Source organism: Rhincodon typus, chromosome 26, assembly GCF_021869965.1.
Source record: "Rhincodon typus isolate 14 chromosome 26, sRhiTyp1.1, whole genome shotgun sequence".
Classification (NCBI taxonomy): Eukaryota; Metazoa; Chordata; class Chondrichthyes; order Orectolobiformes; family Rhincodontidae; genus Rhincodon; species Rhincodon typus.
In genome coordinates this window covers 16157644-16177607 of record NC_063357.1, presented here as the reverse complement: position 1 = coordinate 16177607, position 19964 = coordinate 16157644, and the positions used below count along the sequence as shown (strand labels likewise).

Sequence of the window (19964 nt, the reverse complement as noted above, 5' to 3'; positions counted from 1 at the left end):
CAGAACCCCCTTCCCCTCCCCCTTTTCTGATGAAGGGTCTCGGCCCGAAACGTCAGCCTCTCTGCTCCTATGATGCTGCTTGGCCTGCTGTGTTCATCCAGCCCTGCACCTTGTTGTCTCGGATTCTCCAGCATCTGCAGTTCCTACTATCTCTGACTAAAGTTTTGTAAATCTACCTTAAGTGGAGTTATCTCCTTTTAATCCCACTCCATTATTCTGATGGGCATGCTGATGGGTCTTTAAAACCATGTTAAGTTATTATTCTGTAGTTGTGTATTTATTTTTGTTGTCCAAATAATATCATCTTAATTGTATGGTTCCTTTCACCATATGTATTGTTTAATATATCAGAATTGATTCATTGTATTCTATAGCAAGAGGTTCCATAAATATAAATGAAGAAGACTGATCTTGCCTCATCCATTTCGAAGAAGCTAGTTTCTTCATCACAGCAACCAACTATGTTTTAAATTGGTCTCCAGATTTGTGATCCCACATTCCTGCTTACAAATCAATTCCACATGTTATTTTCATTTTCTTCCTCACCTCTCATTTTAACAAACATTTTTTGTACTTTCTTACATTGATATGAAGTGCTCTATAATTAATGTAATGGCGTGGTTGTAATAGATACACTCCACTGTTAACAAGGGAAAACATCCACTAAAGTTTTAACTGAAGTAAAACAGTTCTTGTTGCTTCCAGTCTGAGATCTGCACGCTCTCAAGTGGAAAAATTAGCAATGTTTTTTTTCTATCATGCTGTCATTCTGCACTAGATCTTGGCTCAAAGCCTTGGGATATTCATCCTGAAATGTACTTATTGGATGAAGTTTGCTATAATAAAAGCACGAAAGATATTTTGTTTTCTAGCTTCCTTTTTGAAGACTGATTTCTCTTTGTGCACAGGGTGATAGCAGTATTCGATATTTTGAAATCACAGATGAAGCTCCATATGTTCATTACATCAGCACATTCAGCAGTAAGGAGCCACAGAGAGGAATGGGCTTCATGACAAAGAGAGGCCTGGATGTCAGTAGATGTGAAATTGCAAGGTGAGTGGTCAGTTTTTGCTTTAATAATGGACTTAGAGGCAAGTTAACCAGATTATAACTGACTGGTTGCATTGTCTTCAGTGGTCTCCAATAAGTGGTGTAACACGCTACTTTTTATGGACAATGAGAGTGTGAATTGTCCTTATTTATGATCCGTGCAAAATACATATCATGCATCACTGTTCATGTTGTCTTGAGTTGTTGTGGTATTTTTCATTAATTGTAACCTATAAAACGCTCTCATAATGAGCTAAAAGAGAGCCAGTGATTATGAAGTGCTTTCTGCTGAGGAAAGGCAACATAAACAAGTTACACTTCAAGTGAAATTAGATAATATTAAACATTCCAAAACAGGTCAATGTGCAACAGGTATTGCTCGACATCTTGACTGGCCAGTGAGTAATTATTAAAAACATTGATAAACTGAAATAATTTGATAAGTTAACAACTCCTTTGTCTGCAGCTTAATTATGTAAAATAAGGGTGATTTATGATAGATGTGGAAAGACGGCTAACCAATTGGATTGAAACCAAATTTGACCAGATGTGTCTCTTAGGAAATACTTATTCAAGATGAGGCTAGAACTTTATATGATGATCTTCAAGAAAACTGTGGTCAATGTAGAATCTTCTAATGTTAGTGGTGGCTGACCAGCAAGGTATAAACTAAAGTGCTAACATGCATAAAATTGGATCAAACATGGACAAAAGACCTGAAATCCAGAGGTGAGATGAGAGTGACCTTGACATCAAGGCTGCATTCGACTGACTGTGGCATCAAGGAGCCCTAGCAAAACTGGAATCAATGGGTATTGGGGGCAAACTCGCCACTGGTTGGAATCATGCCTGGCACAAAGGAAGATGGTCGTGGTTGTTGGAGGTCAATCATTTCAGTTCCAGGACATCTCTGCAGGAGTTCCTCAGGCTAGTGTCTGAGGCTCAACCATCTTCAGCTGTTTAATCAATGACCTTCCCTCCATCATAAGGTCAGAAGTGGGAATGTTTGCTGATGTTCAGCACCATTCGCAACTCCTCAGATACTGAAGCAGTCCATGTTCAAATGCAACAAGATCTTGACAATATCCAGGCTGTAGCATTGGTTTCATACAATGCCAGGCTATGACCATCACTAATAAGAGACAATCCTGACATTCAATGGTGTTGCCATCAGTGTATCCTACACTATCAACATCCTGGGGTTACCATTGACCAGATACTCAACTGGACTCACCACATAAACACAATGGTTTTGAGAACAGGTCAGAGGCTAGGAACACTGCGGTAACTAACTCACCTCCTGACTTCCCAAAGCCTGTCCATCGTCTGCAAGGCACAAGTCAGGAGTGTGATGGAATGCTCCCCACCTGCCTGGATGGGTGCAGCCCCAACAATGCTCAAGAAGCTTGACACCATCCGGTACAAAACAGCCCACTTGTTTGGCACTACATCCACAAATATCCACTCCCTCTACCACTGCCGTTCAGTTGCAACAATGTGTACTATCCACAAGACCTGCCAAATACCAAAGGTCCTCGGACAGCACCTTCCAAACCCATGACCACTTACCTCTAGAAGGACAAAGGCAGCAGATACATGGGGACAACACCACTTTCACATTCCCCTCCCAGCCACTCACCATCCTGACTTGGAAGTATATTGCTATTCTTTCAGCGTCGCTGGGTCAAAATCCTGGAATTCCCTCCCTGAGGGCATTATGGGTGAACCCACAGCAGTGGACTGCATTGGTTCAAGAAGACAACTCACCACCTTCTCAAGGGCAACTAGGGACAGGCAATAAATGCTGACTAGCCAGCGACACCCAAACCCCACAAATGAATAAAAGAAATTGTTATAAGTAGGGAAATTCTGAGTGTCATGTTAATCTAAATATTTGTATGGAAAAGTATATTCCAAAAACCTCCTTCAAGAATGTAGCCATATTTTATATAATTTCTGTGGTTTGCAAAATGTCACGTTTTCGAGGAACCAATTAATTACACTGCACAAGGACTTCTGTGCAGTGTATGACAAAATATTATGCTTATTATAGTTGTTCTATTATGGTTTAAATTCCAAACTAGATAGACCTCCCTCTTTAAGGCAGCTACATGATATCACGAGATGTAATGTTCCAGTATAAAGGTACACCAGACTTGCCTTCAGCTACTCTCTGTGTGTAATGCTTACTCTGGCATTTCAAAATGTGAAAAGATGGAAAACACTCACTTAACTATGGACTTGCACACCTTTGACATTCAAACAGAAATCAATATTCAAATGTAAGAATCAATCATTACTTTAAGGATAAGCAGACAATCGACAAAAAAGTACAGACTTCAAAAAGGATGTCAGTCAAACTTTTTTTAAATGTTGGGCAGTGAAAGGTTATGAAGAGCAATATCCTCTGGCATTTCTGACAAGAGTCACAAAATTCCTGACCATTTTGGTTTAGGTTTAAGAAGATCAACTTAAAGTTATCAAGTCAATTTCAGAATAGGCAGGCTTCAGTTTCTGTACCATAGACAACAACCAGACAAAACAATTGAGAGATTCATAGGCACACAGCAACACAAAGGTATCGAATGTGATTTCACCAGTGCTAACTTAGCTGAAAGACTCACGGAATCGGTCATTGTCTCAACACATATCAAATCTTTCTGAAAGCCACCTCTGGGCAAACCTAAGAAATCTATCATTGACGCACTGCTATGAGAAGTATACAAGTTAGAAGCAATTGTGACAGGGCATCAGCATTTGCAGCTGCTTGTTTGAGCTGCATTTTCACACTGTTTCTGGTGCCAATCACAGGAATATCCCTTCAGCATAAGAATACAGCTCTCTTTCCAACCCTGCCTATTTGAAAATCGTGTGGACATGATGGGAAAAATGTAGGCTTTGATATTTTGGTAAACTATAGACATTTTGAACAGTCATGAAGTTTGGATAAGGTTATAAAAGCTTGCAAGTTCAACATTGTAGTTTCTGCACTCAACTGAACCTTTTCCTTGAATCAGATTCACTTTACCTCTCCCAGTTATTCATGACCTCCTCGTAATGGAAAAAAAAATGCAATTGTTACAAAACCCATCTTGTATTGCAGCTTCTTTGTTTGCGAATGGTATTTGATTTATTAAACTTGTTTATTTTTAGGTTTTTCAAGTTACATGAACGGAAATGTGAACCGATTACAATGACAGTGCCTCGCAAGGTCAGTGCAGTAGAAAAGCCCATTATGCAAGTAATCACCAGTGACAGTGTGAAAAATGAAAAAGATGCATCCAATTTTTGAAAAATACCATCTTTTTGATTTTTAGGATAATAATTTTTTAGATATTTTGAAGCTAGGATAGATCCATGCTTACTGAAAGAAAATCCTCACTGTTTTGATATCAGTCATTATTAAAGGTAAGGGTAAAGTCACCATAGTTTTATCAGAGGCTGCTCTCTCATCAGAGAGAGACGACTGGTGGTGGTTTAATATGTGCGTCACCACACCTCATGCAAGGAGAGGACAGTGTGGGGACAGTTTGAGAAGGAAAGTCCTTCATAACAACCCCCATCAGTGCAGGAATTGAAGCCATGCTATTGGCATCACTCTGCATTGCAAACCAGCCGCCCAGCTAACTGAGCTCACCAATCCCCAGAAGCCATTACTCTGTAAAGGTGGATTCATGTTCAGGAATAAACTCAGATTTGACTCAGAGGGTGATACACTGGAAGCTGAACAATATTTTGACAAGATTGAAATTGATGACATCTTGCCCACATACGACCTCTTTTATCAATTGAAATAGAAGCTTCTGCAAATACATGGCAGAGCAATCCATTTTCAACACAGAAAGAACAGGTTGCAGTTTGACTTTGGGACCCTTCATTAGACTTGACCCTGTTAATCTGGAAAAAGTATTTCTAACAAAGGCAAAAGAGCAGAAGGCAGAACAACTACTTCCTAAAAGAGCAGTTTTTATTTTACATTTATACTTACCTATATGTAAGCAGCTATCAATGTCTGGATGCAGGGGAGTGAATTGGTGCCAACAAATTATTTTCGATGAGGACTGTTCACCTTTGAAGCACTGGAAAGAGCTTTCCATGATTGTTTTTAAAAAGTCCTGTTCAGTTTGTCTCTCTCACTCTTGAGTTGCAAAGTGTAAGACTGATCCCTGGGCTGTGCTTTCTAAGTTGGCTAATAGAACCGAACTCTGCAGTATTCTCATTGCAGTGCCTCGTTAGGCAAAACATGATCTCAAAGGTAGATGGGGACTTTCTTTTAAGCTGTAAATTCCAGAGCAGAAATGTAAAGAACTGCATCATACTTTTATGAAATCATGCACCTTGTATGGAAGCTTATGCAACTTAGGAATTTGAGCACGTACAGCCCACTAGTTCCTGCCCATTAATCCAAATGCACTCGGACTGGGAGTTGAGGTGTACAGGCTGCAGATTCCTGGTCCTAGTGCTCCCAGTGCGACAGGTCGCACTTAGGGAGTGTGGATTTTTTTTTCCATTCATTCATGGGACATGGATGTTGTTGGCCAGGCCAGCATTTATTTCCCATCCCTGACTGCCCCGAGGGCATTTAAAAGTCAATCACATAACCTGTGTAGGCAGTTTCCTTCCTTAAAGGAAGACATTAGTGAACCAGATGGGTTTTTCCAACAATCAACAATGGTCATCATTAGACTCTTAATTCCAGACGTTTATTGAATTCAAAGTCCACCATCTGCCATGGCAGGATTCAAACCCGGGTCCCCGCAACATTCCTTGGGTCTCTGGATTAACAGTGCAGCGATAATACCACTAGGCCATTGCTTCCCCACGTATATCACCCTGTGCTCTGAGCAAGAATTCAATGTGCTTACTCAGATACATTGTGTATCCTGCGATCCATTGCACAGGCATGATGGACCAAATGACCTCCTTCAAGCCTTAAAATTTCAATGTTTTTGTGTGTGGAAAGAAGCCAAAGACTGTTGGATGTATGGATTATGCATGGATCATAACAAGATAAAGTTACTTGAGAATATTTATTCTGAAAATGAAGGACATAAAAGGGCAGGAAAGGATAAAAACATTACTTTAAAGTCATTTATTATTGGCCATTTAGGACATAGACATGATGATTGCACTGATCCACAACTATGAAATCTGATTATCTATCTATTTATTAAAATGAAGGCCTCCAAAATAGCGAGTTCTCTTCTCTGACAATAACTAACAGCTCAGTCAGTAAATTGTTTGATCCAGATAACTAAAGATTTCAAACTGTAGAAGTTGAATGAGGAGCATTTTACTATCCGTCTCCAATTTACATCTCAGATATGAATGGCTCATGGTCTGTCCAACTAAAACAAAGTTTTCTTTATTCCTGTGAATTTTATAGTCAGATCTTTTCCAAGATGACTTGTACCCGGATACACAAGGCCCTGAACCAGCATTAGAAGCTGAGGAGTGGATGGCTGGCAAGAATGCTGATCCCATTCTCATCTCGTTGAGAGATGGGTACATTCCACCGAAAAACAGAGAACTGAAATTTGCCAAGAAGAACATTCTGGATAACAAGCCACCTCTTGGACCTCGACGAAGCTACTCCACATGCGAACCAAATTTCTCTGTATGTGTTCCTAAAGCATCATGGGATTTTCAGCTATATTTTTGGATATACGTCTGTCCATTATGACCCTGCTCCCCTCCCCTTGTCACAGGCTACTGCTGAAGTTGTGTAAATTAAGTCCGTGTTTACAGTTTCCCCGTTTAACATTGTTCCACATTAATACTGAAGGGGTTTGTAGTCTCATTTAGCATTGCACGATTCATTTTAAGGTCATTTCTGGCGCAACTCAGTTGGTGCCTCCACCACTGCCTACCTTGACCTACTGCCCAGTTGTGGGCTCTTTTCCCTCCCCGATCTTGCATTCCCATTCACGATCCAGATTGAATCCAGCCACACCTCTGTTGTGGAAGTGCAGGCCCTCACGGTTATCAAGTGACAATCACTTTTGTTTTAAAATGACTTTCAAAGAGGCTTCTGCCCCTTTGATGTTCTCTCAGGAGAGAGAGATGCACAAGTGGGGAACTTTCAAACTAAAATACGGATTGTAATACTTTAGCATTTCTGATGTACCGCATTTTCACAACATTGGAGTTCTAGCCACTGATTGATTGGGAAAGCAGCCCTGGAGAAGGCACAGTAATGAGTGAGTCAGTGGATGGGGTTAGACCACAACTGAAGATTGGGGGACTGAGGTGAGGCTGTAAATGGGGAGTCAGGGGAATGAAGAAAGGCCAGAAATCGGGTTGGAGGTGGTAGAGGATTGGGAAGTCAGAAGGGTTGGGAATGACCAGGAGATCAGGAAACACAATCGCCAGTGAGAAAGAAGTGCTGTAAGCAGCAAATAATATTTTTCTTTCATATTTTTAAACTCATTTTACCAATGTAGGAATTTAGCAATGTAGAAATTTCAATTGAGAGGCTATATTGGGTGAAATGTCCTAGCAATCTGAGTGACATGTGCTAAGGCACTTTTCCCAAGCACCCTGGGTGAGATTCTAATCAGGTAGTACTGAGCTGCGATTAATCCTTGTTAAGCTCACTCAATAAACCAGATAAACCTGACATGGAAACCAGACCGGGCACCGAGGGGGGGCTTCAGCTCTCCACTTCCTCCCAGTGGTCTCCATGTTGCCTACAACCAAACAGCAGCCTAGGGCGGGATCCACGTACACCAGCCGCACATAACTTTTCCCCATGGACATTGGTATCTAACATTCAGTGAACCTGTGCCATCCTCCTGGCACACCTCCGATGCACTGGCAATGGGCCCTGGAAGCGCAGACGTACATAGCAGGGCACACCAGAAACCAGCAGTGCCCAGCTGCGTTGGGTACCACACAGGCACTGGGACCCAGCCCTTTGCTTTCTTGCTGTCAGTGTCCATTCACCTGATGCCTACCTGCAGCATGCATATCTTGCTGTGACAATTGGCACAGTCACACAACCTGGCAGATGGCCATGGCCCTCGGAAGTCCTCAGACAAGGGGGCATAACACATTGCCATACGGCAGTGTACCACATCAGTGTGGCACTTGTACCAATGAGGTAACAGCATTCATGTCAAACACACTGCATTTGCAGCAAGCGGTCAGCCATGTCTTAGTGGAGTAGTCTGCCGTGAAGAACATGGGGACACCAGTCAGTCAGGGGCACCATCACTGTTAGTCAGGGGCAGCTCAGGCATCTGGTTGGGGTGGTTTTACACATGGGCTGTGTACCTCTGTGCTTCACGGAGAGTTCACGCTTCACTCCTTTATCTTGGCAAGGCCCAGTCCAGATTTGGGGGTAGACCTCCGAGTCATGGACATGTGCACCCACTACTCAGGGATCTGTGCATGTCTGGGAAAGGGGGTGGGCCATGTTTGTTCTATTGGGTCCGTCAAGGGGACTCCAGGGATAGAGATAAGCAGTGTTGGTGTGTGTACACACCTGGAAGACAGTCACAATTTTAAGTAAGGACTTACCGTATTAAACAAGTTAGGTTGTGAAATGCTGTAGGCCTACAGTCCATTTCAAATGGATACAAACAGTGTAAGTTATCTCAGCCCAAACCTGTTCTGGTCAGGGTTGCTGCATTCACTTTGCAAATAGCAATAGATGGGGCCTTTAAACTTGAATCTCAAGAGGGAGGAAAGGTGTCTAGATCATTGTCAGAACCACTGTGAGCAGGATTTAGTTGGGTGGTGGAGGGGGGAGAAACATTGAATAGGAAAACAGAATGAATGAAAATCAACTGGACAGGAGAATATTTCATCAGCTTATTAAACAAGAAAGGTCAAGCTGCAGGTTTGAAGGTGGAGCCAAAATGCAGCAAGTCAAACTTTTGCAGTAAGAGATTGTGTAGAAAGCAAGCACGTGAAAAAAAACACGAAGTTACCTCCAACAGGAATGGGGTACATCGTTTATTTATTTTCACATTTTCCAAACAAAGAAGTGATTTTGAGCAATGCAAGTAGAGTTTGTTTTGACTATGTGTTTTTAAAAAGAGGTGAGTTTCAGACTGCCATTGCCTCATTATGATTACTTCTATCTTCAGAGAGTTTAGAGAAGCACTTATCTCAATACTTGTGAAAGTTACAGTATTCAGGTCCCAAGGAAATTCTTTGTGTAAACTCCTGGGATAGGCTGATCTATGAATAGATATTGTGCATGTCAGGCCTGCTCTGGAATATAAAGTGGAATCGTTAGCACTGTGCTAAGACAAATAAACTCGCAATCAGTCACTCCCTCTGATTTTTAGAATAAATGTTGTTTTACCATTTGTACATTAAATCAAATCCTGTTGATCTAGCAATAGCTGTAAGGTCTGAATGAGCTTGGAAGGGTAATATAGATTCTGGAAAGAGGTAGAAAGAGCAATTCTGACATTGATGGAATTATTCGGGTAAGTTAATTCAAAGTCAAAGTATCCACTATATCAAATAAATCAATTACAATTGTCCACCTCTGTCATGATTATATAATGTTGGCTATACAGCAAGGTTGACATTCACTCTGTGTGTCCATTGTCCCTTATGTAAGCAGTTTGCACTTTAAATTATTCCTGGAATAAATGGGTTGTCTTATGAGGGATGGACTGGGGCTGTTTTCATGAGAGTTTGGAAGAACGAGGGGTAATTTTATTTAAGTTTATAAGATCCTGAATGACCTTGATAAGGTGGACATAGAAAAGATGTTTCCTCTTCTTGGTGAATCTCGAACTAGGGGACATTATGTTAAAGTTAGGGGTCACCCTTTTAGGATCAAAATGAAGGGATTCTTTTTCTCTCTGAGTTGTGTGAATTTGGAACTCTCTGCATCATAGTGTGGTTGAGGTGGGATCATTGAATACTTTTAAGGCAGAGGTAGGTGGATTCTTGTTAGGTAGGGGAATCAAAGGTTATAGGGGAGGGATGAGAAACATCCATAATCTTATTGAATAATAGAGAAGGTTTGAAGCAGATTCCTTCTCCTCTTTCTTTAGTTTGTTATTGATTTTCTTCTCTTTCTTGCCCTCAGCGTATAACCATGGAAGAACTAATGGATGAAATTAAATCACTGAAGGTGATAGTCCAGTCCCAGGAGAGACGCATTACTGAGTTAGAGAACAAGCTCTCAAAGTTCACCAATGGCACAGCTTAATTTTATCTTCAGCTCAAGCATGCACTCCAAGGTATCAGTGCTTCCTGCCAAGTCAATTCAACTCATCATTGCCCACCTTGAGAACTCTGGTGGCAAATGACAGTAGCTTTTATAAAAATCTACATAAAAGTATGCACATTCTTAACTCCAGTCAGGCAAGACCACATGGAAGTATTTAATATTTTGTTCTGGAGGTTAATTGAAGGATTAAGCGATGTTTGGGAACTACAGTGAACTAAAATGTCAAGCTACACCTGATCAGTGTTCCTACATGTGGTCATGGACTACTATTGTTAGTGAGCATTAAAGTCTCCATGAGCAGATATCCTGAACATAAATGCCAGGACTTCTCTTTGGACTGAGGGAGGGGGAGGGGAAAGGAATAACCTCAACATACAGACCAGTAGGTCAAGTCAAGGGCATCGGCTGGATGGTGAGATAGTCTGGATCGTAACTTTTTCACGTATATGATTCATAAAACAAATTAACTTTGAAACAATCTCCAGGCTAATATTCTTACAAAGTTCCTCAGCTTGTGGCTGCATTACTTCTGGCAAATAAAGTAACTGTCTTCAAGTTCTGCTCAGGTATATTCAAACAATATTTAGTGATTCTAATTTTATGTTCATGATTTGCACTGTTTAAGATTGTGGCAGTATTTGGCACTTGGCAAAATTGATATTTTGTAGCATTCATGTGTAGACACAGGCTAAAATGAGTGGATGATGTAGTTTCTATGGTTCATTGCAAAGCCAGTGTAATTATTTTATGAGTCAGTTCCAAAATCGTGACATACAATGCTAGCAAATCCATAGGCAATTCTCCGCTACTTTCTTTACTTTTATGAATAAAATGGTTTTGTTCCAAAAACTTTTCACCTTCAGGAATGGAAATATTTAAAAATGGCAACTTGTACGTGTGTTATTTGGTGTATGCGTTGTGCATTATGGCAAAAAGAAGTGCTCTTTTTTGTGGTGGGTTTACACTATTGTTTTCTATGTCCATGCTCTAAATTGCAATTGTTGCCCAGTGCTAAGCCTCCTGTCATTAATTTTCTTTTTCTAGTTTATCACTGCTGCCAATTATGTGCATAATAGTCTTGTGCAAAGAGTATTGACTTTGCAGTTTCTATTGGCACTTCTTTTAGATGAAAGTGCAGTTGATAGCAAACGTGCACTTCCCCCATCATTGGCTGCTCTAGATAACGTATTCATTTTATATTTCCACGATTCAATATCAGAAAAGATCTATTTCCCCCTGAGTCTTATTAAATGCAGCTCATTGCCTGCTTCTATTTGGCCTATAGTGAATTGGGGTGGGAAAGAGAGGAAGCACAGGTATAAGAGGCTGAAATACTAACACTATTCCTGGCACAGCATCATCAATGCTCCTAACATTCATTGTAGTTCTTTGCATATATAGAGAAAGAGAATAGGCACTGATAGATCTCATGCTTCTTCAGATCTCACCAATCGAGCCAACTAACTGACTTTTATCGGTACCTTTTGTGTTTTCCTGTCCTGAATAAAAATGAGATTCAGGTCAAAACAGGAAGGTGTATACAACACATACCTAAGAGGGAAATGACATGTTTGCAGTGACGGTCAGCCCTCCTCTAAGGAGATCCTGTGCTCAATGGTTGACTAACAGTAGTAGTCTACCCAACATTTCCAATTCTCGTGTCCTTTCCACATTAAGCAGAATTCACTGCCCGAATTGGTGAGGGTGTATGCCAAATATCAGCATTAATTGTTCTGTCAATTTGTTGTTTGTGCTATGTTCTGTACTCGCTCGTGCTGTTTTGAAGTTTTTTTTCTGTACACAGCAACTCCATTCATAGAAATATTAACGTATCGTAATCCAAAAGTAACTTAGGGCTTTTTTTCTTTTTAATGCAGTGTTGCTGTGTTAAAGAAAGGTAACCACCGAGAAGTTAATTTTTTTTAAAAAAATATGTTTCTAAATGCAATATGTTCAAAGAACTCAATGTTAATCTGCTTCTTCATGTTTGTTTTATTGGAGCCGCTTTAAGCAAAAGTCAAAATGTCACACAGCAGCCTTTTGAAGAACAGTAGTGCATGTTTTTTTTTGCACTTGAATCATTGCTTTGCCGTCTGTTGTACCAAACATTACACAGAGTTGAAGGTTAGAGCTGATGCTGGGTTTTTTTTAAACACCTTTTATGAAAAGATATGTTGCTAACTGAAGCAAGTTACAATTTTGTTCAATTTCTGTACATGCTGGTTCTCAAATAGTTGTCAACAACTTCGGATGACTTGCTCAGAGATTTTTAGCACAGCCTATCAAATCTCATAAAATGTCTCAAATAATGTGACCTTGTTTAAATAGCAGCAGGTCTCTGTATACAGACATGCATTGAAAGGACAGGAGGCTTAATCGAAATATAAATAATGCAGTAATACAGGACAGTGTTTACTTAATGGACTAATCAGCTGTGCCTTTTAGTCTAAATGATAGATTAGAATCAGTATCGACAGACGTTAACTTTACAGAGCTGTGCAATAAGCAGCAATTGTCCAAGAATGTGAACACATTTTGTCCTCAGGTAAAATGTATGAGAATGGTTGGCAATATCTTTGTGACTTGTTTGTAAAAGGCAGTTGAAGATTAGATGTTCATTTTTATTAGATTAGATGTGTTTTCACCTTAATAGAATCAGAGAACACGAGATTCAGCTGATGCTCAAAGATCTCACATTTATGTTTTGTTGTGTCATCTTTGGTATTAGTCTCCCACATGGGGCCATTGTAATGAAATATTCAAAAGAAAGGTAAAACAATAGGTAGGCTGTTGAGCATGTCATGTTTTGCCACTTTGTCTACAACCATGACATGTTCAGTAGCTTTTACTGCAAAATATTTTATGCATTTTCCCGCTCAATTATTGTACGTATAGTCCATGTACTCAACATTAGTCAAACTTGGAAACTCTTTATGTATGTACCAGGATGGATAGAATCCAACTCCACAGGAAGAAACTATGATTAACCCTTTTGAGATAATCTGGGGTCTCTAATCCCCTTGCTACTTTTGGTTTTCATTTAAGAGTTAGTTTAGATCACTTAAGTAACAATGTTAATATTGTTTGCTATAAAGATGTTTGCTTCTAAGAGTTAGTTTTTATGGCCATAAAAAAGGATATAGAGGACAAACTGGTTGACTTCTTTTACAACCAATGTGATACAAATAGGATTTATGATTTTTGCCTTTTTATGACTTAGTAAAAAGAGGTTCTACCAATTTAAAGCTTTTATTCAGGTAAGTGGTTCCCTTCTTTGAAGACATTCACCTTTTATCCAAGTGCAACTTTCATTTCTTTTATCTGTTGTTTATAATGCCGGCCGAGCATTTGCATTGCACAATATTCAGACATACTTGATCAGTCTTTTCGAATGTAAGATATCTATTGGGAATGTCTGATATTTGCTACATATGTTCTGTTGCAAACACATTATTAATCACAACAGAATATTGTTCAAAACTTCAAAGTGCTGGATGATACACAGATAGAGTTGCAGTTAGATTATGCAAAATAATGAAGCAAGAAGGGAGAAAATCTACAACACAATAAAATGGAGCAACGTGGAATGAGAATGTAAGCCCCAGGCAGAAAAGTGGAAGAAGTGTGAGTGTCCGACTAATCAGATGTGACAGTTTGTTAGATTATGAGTCACTTCTATTGAAGTCAATCAAATAAGCAAAATTGAGATTGTTAGTTGCATTTTAAATTGATAGATAAATGGGAGAGTTACTGTTCTGACAGATGAAATCAAATAAGACTAAAATTAACAGACCCAAATTGCAATTCGTTTCTAATCCACTTAAAGACTGGAAAGTGTCATAAAATGATGATAGCTTGAAAGATTTCAACTTGGAAAATACTTTTCATTTTTTGACTTGGCTCACAACTTGGCCATTTTAGTTGATTGGAAAATAACTTTGGTATCTTGATACAAACAAGAGCAGAAGTGCCTGTACAGAATTATTCATTTATTTATAGATTTGACCATCATGCAAGCCAAATTATTTTTAAATGCAGCCCTTTCTGAAATTATGTATGTTTTGTTAACGCGAATTGACTGTAATGCAATTGGTGAATAGGTGAACACTGATTGTAAAACGCAACCATTTGCATACGTGTGTTGGCTATTATGTGATTCCATCCCGTCCCCATCAAGTTATCTTCAAATTTTTTTCAAGGTGAAATGTTAAATTTACTGTATTATTTCATTAATGGATGTGAATTTAACATTTATTTAAAGTGTGCTATCCTTTATATTAGGCTAACTACTATATTTGTTTTGATTTTGAGTAATAATTTTAGTAATCTGCCCCAACCCTACATTTTCCATAAGCCCTGTTATTTTTATTGCGTGGTTTACTATAGCGCGAGTTTGCACAAGCACGCAATTATCGCATTATAGCAGAAAGGACAGTATTGACTTATGTTTTACTATTAAACTATTTAAGTCATTTAACGTTGCATATTATAAGTACCTCTGATTTATGTTCAAATTTCCAACCATTTTCTTTGAATCAGGTTAGTTGTTTGAAGTTCATTATCACCAGGATTTAAAAAGAGACTTCTGATTTCACCTATGGTTTAAGTCAATTTATACCAAATAATATCAACTGTTTTATGAAACAAGAAGATGGAAATTCTTTTACTCATTGCCTTTTCAGCAACTTGTCAATGATTATAACTAGTATTAAGTGTATTGACAAAAGATATTTGACATACTCTTTGCCAAGACTCCTCTAAGTCCCTTCTTCTGATACAAAACTTTGCCAGCTTTTTACTTGGTAGAAGAATTTTGGATGCTGAGTTGTTATAATTGGTTGTTTTCAGAGTGAACCTTCCAATAGCTGATAACTTGCGAACACATTTAGTTTTACAGGATGCTTAATAGCTACCAATGTACCAATAATGTAAGATATCAAATTCTTCTTTCACTGCAGCAGCCAATGGAAACACTTATCTTTATTGAACTCAGTGGCATTGTAAGTGGACATATGGCACAATTGGAGCTGCATGCCTGTGGGAATAGCATTTTACAAATCATGGGAGTGTCTTAGCTAAAAAATCTCTTTATTGAAACTACGAGCTAACTGAGGCTGGTTGTTCATTTACATATATAAATGAACAAATATCTGCAAAAGGAATCAGTACATGTATCTCAAAGGTTAGCGCCAATGATCTGGAATTACTCTGCGTAATGTAAAGGCTTTATGAGCATTTTACAATCACTATTATCTATGTAATAATTACTATCATAAGCAACAGCATCCCAAATGGGAACTAACTTTGGACTGGGGGAAGGGATGTAACTCTCAGACACGTCACCCCCAAGTAAATAGACATTAGAAAATGTGAGATATTTATTCTTTGAGCACTAAAACAACTTTAAGCCAATAACTTTCATCATATTTTCCTAAAATGATAATGCAATTTCATGTATTAAAAATCAGTGGTACAGAACGACGTATTAATCATAACTCCTTACATCCAGGATATAATCTTGCAATAGTAAAAACTCTAAAGGCCTATTGCTGCAATGATACCAAATCTTCAAAAGGTGCTGTGTTTTATTTTCGGAAATGGTGGAACCTATAAAAACAAATCTGTGTGAGTTTGTGTGCATTTTTATAACTAACTTCTCTGTAATTGAAAAGAATGACTTCTTATCCATACTGGACAGTAAATACCTGTGTTCTTTTTTAAAACTTACTACTCTTTAGCACAAAGTACGGCCCAAGTCCATCATACTAGTGTTGTGTAAGAGTTTGATGTAATACAATAATCTTTTGCATGAGATACATCACAAATGTAATCCGCTGTCACTGTAAACAATCTGTAACAAATGTGATATGTAAAGGTGCCCTATCATGTATTATATTATAAAAGTAATATAAATGTTGCCAAGCAATTGAATGTCACCTTATTTGTAATGTTAACGGTGACACGTACACATTTTGTGAGCCAAGATGAGACTTATCAACATTCAATCACCAAGAGTGCAATATGCATAATATCTCTCTTCTCAATAGGCCTGTGGTCAGTCAGTTCAACCACTGGAGTTCAGTTCAACAGATTTGTAAAGTAAGAAATCCATGTTAATTCTGGTTTTTGTTTCAAAGAAAGTTATGCCAATTTTTTTTGGACAAATCAATTCTTGCCGAGAGATTTACAATATCGTGTGATGTATTCCTCATGAAGCCAATTCTGGTTTATCAGAGGATTAAATGCAATGAGCAGATCTTAAGACATTTATCTAGATAAAAGTTCACATAGTACTGATTTTCTTGCAGTAGGTGTTGATAAAGGTTTTATAAGTATTAATTAAAAGTAATGAAAACGTACATACTAGAGGCACCTCTGGTATTCAGTAGGTTTTGCAAGAGAGCAGATACAGAAGACTTCACAGCTTCTGCATACTGAGGAGGGCAGAAATTAACCTTGTACATGGAAATGAAAAATTAAAATCCAAACCTTGATTTTAGATATGATTTGATGGTTGTGTTACAGCAAAGGAACAATCTTGTGCCTCATTAAGCAGTGCTTGATCATAACAGAATGGCTCTTAAGAGGGTTGCATTGTATGGCCGGTATAGATTAACAAACAGGATTACTCCTTTATCTTCCAGTTACTTAAGAATGTAAGTGGAATGAATGATAATGTAATGCTTTGCTAATCTTTTAATTAATTTTCCAGTTGAGTTTTTTTGGCAGTATCACTTTCCAGCATCCTTTCCAACAAATGGATTGTCTCTTAACTATGTATGTATGTATGTCATACTTGACAGACAATTCAACATGCAGATCATATGGATCATTGACACTGGCATCTTAAGAGAGCAAGACAAACGGGCAAAAATTACATAAATGTGTGAATTTATTTTCAGTTCAGAGGTCTGATTCTAAACTATCATGAAGGGTTTGGCAAACCTGGCTTACAAGGCCAGTATGTTGCCACTCAATTTAAATATGTTTAATGTCAAAGAGGGTAAATAAATGCAGGATGTGTGCTAGGAGGTGAAGCGTGTGAACACATAAACTAGTATACCCGAGCTGAAAAGAGGGTAAGTTAGACACTGTTACATGGCCTTCCTGTCTAGCCTTTCTAAAGATACTAATGTGTGCAACTGGAAGTAAATATATTCTCTAGTTTGCAGAAGTGAATCTAGTGGGTTAATGAAAAGAAAATACAGAAAAAAAGAAGCTTGTAGTTTCAAACATTCTCCCTATTTCTCAGGAGACGTCTTGTTGTTGACTGGATATATGGCATTCCAATGTGAACTTTGTGGGTATCTGGCATCTGCATTGATCGCAATATGTTAGATTTTATTTTTAAATAAATAATAACTGAATAATGCAGTGATCAAAAGTTCAAGTTTGTTACATTATTGCATTCTGACATGAGAAAGTTCAAATTACAGTTTGAGAATAAGAATATTTGATGTCGTTAAGTTTTTCATAAACACCAAAGTTATTGCTGTGCCCATTTGCTTTAGTCAGAAAAGTGCTTCCTGCACTTGCCCTGTACCTGTATGAGATGCATTTAGATTCTGCAAGGAAGAAAAATTCCATCCTTTCTTTCGGTAAGATGGGCAAGGGAGAGTGAGGCTTCATGGAAATAGTAAGTGAGGTTCAATCTCAAACATGAATCTCCAGAGTTGTGAAGCTCTAGCTGCTGTGTAAGTGTAGTAAATGGTTCTCAAATTCCACATCTGCATGACACTGTAATATTTAAAGACTCCATGTTAAAAAAAGCCTTTATAGGGTCATTCTTACATAATAATTAATAAAAAGAATAAAGAATTACAAGGCACTCTGTTCAAGAATAACAACTTCATGAGTCAAAAAGCACGCTGATCACATTAAATTGAAGTTGGATATTTAATGTAGAAACTGTTCCACCCTATGTATTTTAAACAATTTATTTGACTATGTTTGCAGTATATTCATCAACATAAAACACCTGACTGCTGTAACTAATACTGTGTCTTTTCAATCTATTATTATTCACACATAGGAGATGAAGGATACTAATACGCTGCTTCACACAAAGACGTGATGCCTACACCTAACTTACTCCGTTTCAATACTTCTTCAACATTTCCATGAAAATTAAGACAAATCATTGGAGTGGGTTCCAGTGGAGTTTCTAACCGCAGCTGCACCCCTCCCCCCCAGTAGTTCCTGTGCTGTACTGTTCTTAGTTCTAATATCAACGTAGTTTGATCAAATTGGAAGTTTTTAGATTAAATATGGCACTTCTGGAAGATGGTTGATTTGAAAGAATGAACATGATGGGATAAAAACTGAAAGAACTGTGGATGCTCAGAAACAGAAACAGAAGTTGCTGGAAGAGCTTCAGAAGGTCTGGCAGCATCTGCGAAGAGAAATCAGAGTTAATGTTCGGGTCTGGTGACCCTCAGGATTCTGAGGAAGGGTCACCAGACCCAAACATTAACCCTGATTTCTCTTCACAGATGCTACCAGACCTGCTGAGGTTTTCCAGCAACTTCTGTTTTTGAACATGATTGGACGATGTGTTACAACAATATAGTATCAGTTTCCTAATCAGCGATCCCATTGAGTGCATCTCTCTGCACCCTCTACACCAAACCTACCAAGTATTGTACCACCAGGTGAAAAAGACCCATTCAACACCTGAGATAGAAGGAACTGCCGATGCTGGAGAATCTGACATAACAAGATGTAGAGCTGGATGAACACAGCAGGCCAAGCAGCATCAGAGGAGGAGGAAAGCTGACATTTCGGGTCTACACCCTTCTTCAGAAGAAGGATCTAAACCCGAAACGTCAGCTTTCCTGCTCCTCTGATGCTGCTTGGCCTGCTGTGTTCATCTAGCTCTACACCTTGTTATCTCTCATTCAACACCTGACATTTCCTGTCACTTCTGAATAGCATACCTGAAGAGTTTTATAACAAATGTTGCTCAACTATAGGACACTACACTCTACATTATTACAGGCATGCACAATCCATCCTGAAGAATATTGAACTGGTTCCCATTGTGCTTTTAGTTTGCAAAGATAATTTGCAAGTGATTGCACTCCTACAAAAGTGGGATTAGCAGTGCAAAGGGTTTGCCACATGGCATTTCTTGGAAATGACTGACCGAACAAAGTTGTTTTCAATATATGGAAAGTGATAATGCCAATTCATGCAACACATTGAAAGATTAAGTTTGCATTTCTTTGTAAATTGTAAGTAAATTGATCTGGTGGTTGTTTTGTAAGAGCACAATAGATTAGGCGGTTATTTATACATTGCCATACATGAATCAGTTTTTTTGTTCTATAAAAGTGTATAATTTGAGAATAAAATATTTCAAAACTTAAATGGCTTAATACATTTCTTCATAGATACAGGGGAACCACGTTCCTGTTCCTGTTTGGTGGTTGGAGCTCCAGTGCTTGATGTCCATATCATTCTTCACTTTAACCAAATACTTAAACTTTCTTTTAATGTTGTCATTATTGCTGGGTGAAAGTAGAATTCACCTAAATGGAACTGCACCCTAATTAAACCTGGCTTATGATTCATGTCACACACACAAAAGAACCTATACTGTTGTTTCAGAGATAGTAGAACTGCAGATGCCGGAGAATCTGAGATAACAAGGTGTAGAGCTGGATGAACACAGCAGGCCAAGCAGCATCAGAGGAGCAGGAAGGCTGACATTTC

General features: G+C 38.6%; 1 protein-coding gene across 3 annotated transcripts; it reads left to right on the top strand.

The window, feature by feature from the left end:
* Positions 1-877: 877 nt before the first annotated feature.
* LOC109913480 (coronin-6-like) lies at positions 878-18647 on the top strand. Of its 3 annotated transcripts, none has more exons than XR_007264816.1 (5): positions 880-1054; positions 4205-4262; positions 6438-6668; positions 10107-10816; positions 18283-18647. XR_007264816.1 is itself a non-coding variant. In XM_048612475.1 (5 exons), exons 1-4 carry the CDS (start codon positions 1002-1004, stop codon positions 10227-10229), a joined length of 465 nt encoding a protein of 154 aa, XP_048468432.1. In that variant the 5' UTR covers positions 880-1001; the 3' UTR covers positions 10230-10260; positions 18283-18647. The 3 variants fall into 3 exon arrangements, 2 of the variants coding, with proteins under 2 accessions (XP_048468431.1, XP_048468432.1); XM_048612475.1 differs by having other exon boundaries at positions 10107-10260; XM_048612474.1 differs by lacking the exon at positions 18283-18647 and having other exon boundaries at positions 878-1054; positions 10107-17624.
* The last annotated feature ends 1317 nt before the right edge of the window (positions 18648-19964 follow it).

Bases quoted from the DNA above. Each gene is read 5' to 3' on its own strand.
- LOC109913480 (XM_048612475.1), top strand. From the start codon at position 1,002: ATGGGCTTCATGACAAAGAGAGGCCTGGATGTCAGTAGATGTGAAATT. The intron at 4,263-6,437 runs GTCAGTGCAGTA...TGAATTTTATAG, and splicing joins CAATGACAGTGCCTCGCAAG to TCAGATCTTTTCCAAGATGA. The intron at 6,669-10,106 runs GTATGTGTTCCT...TCTTGCCCTCAG, and splicing joins CATGCGAACCAAATTTCTCT to CGTATAACCATGGAAGAACT.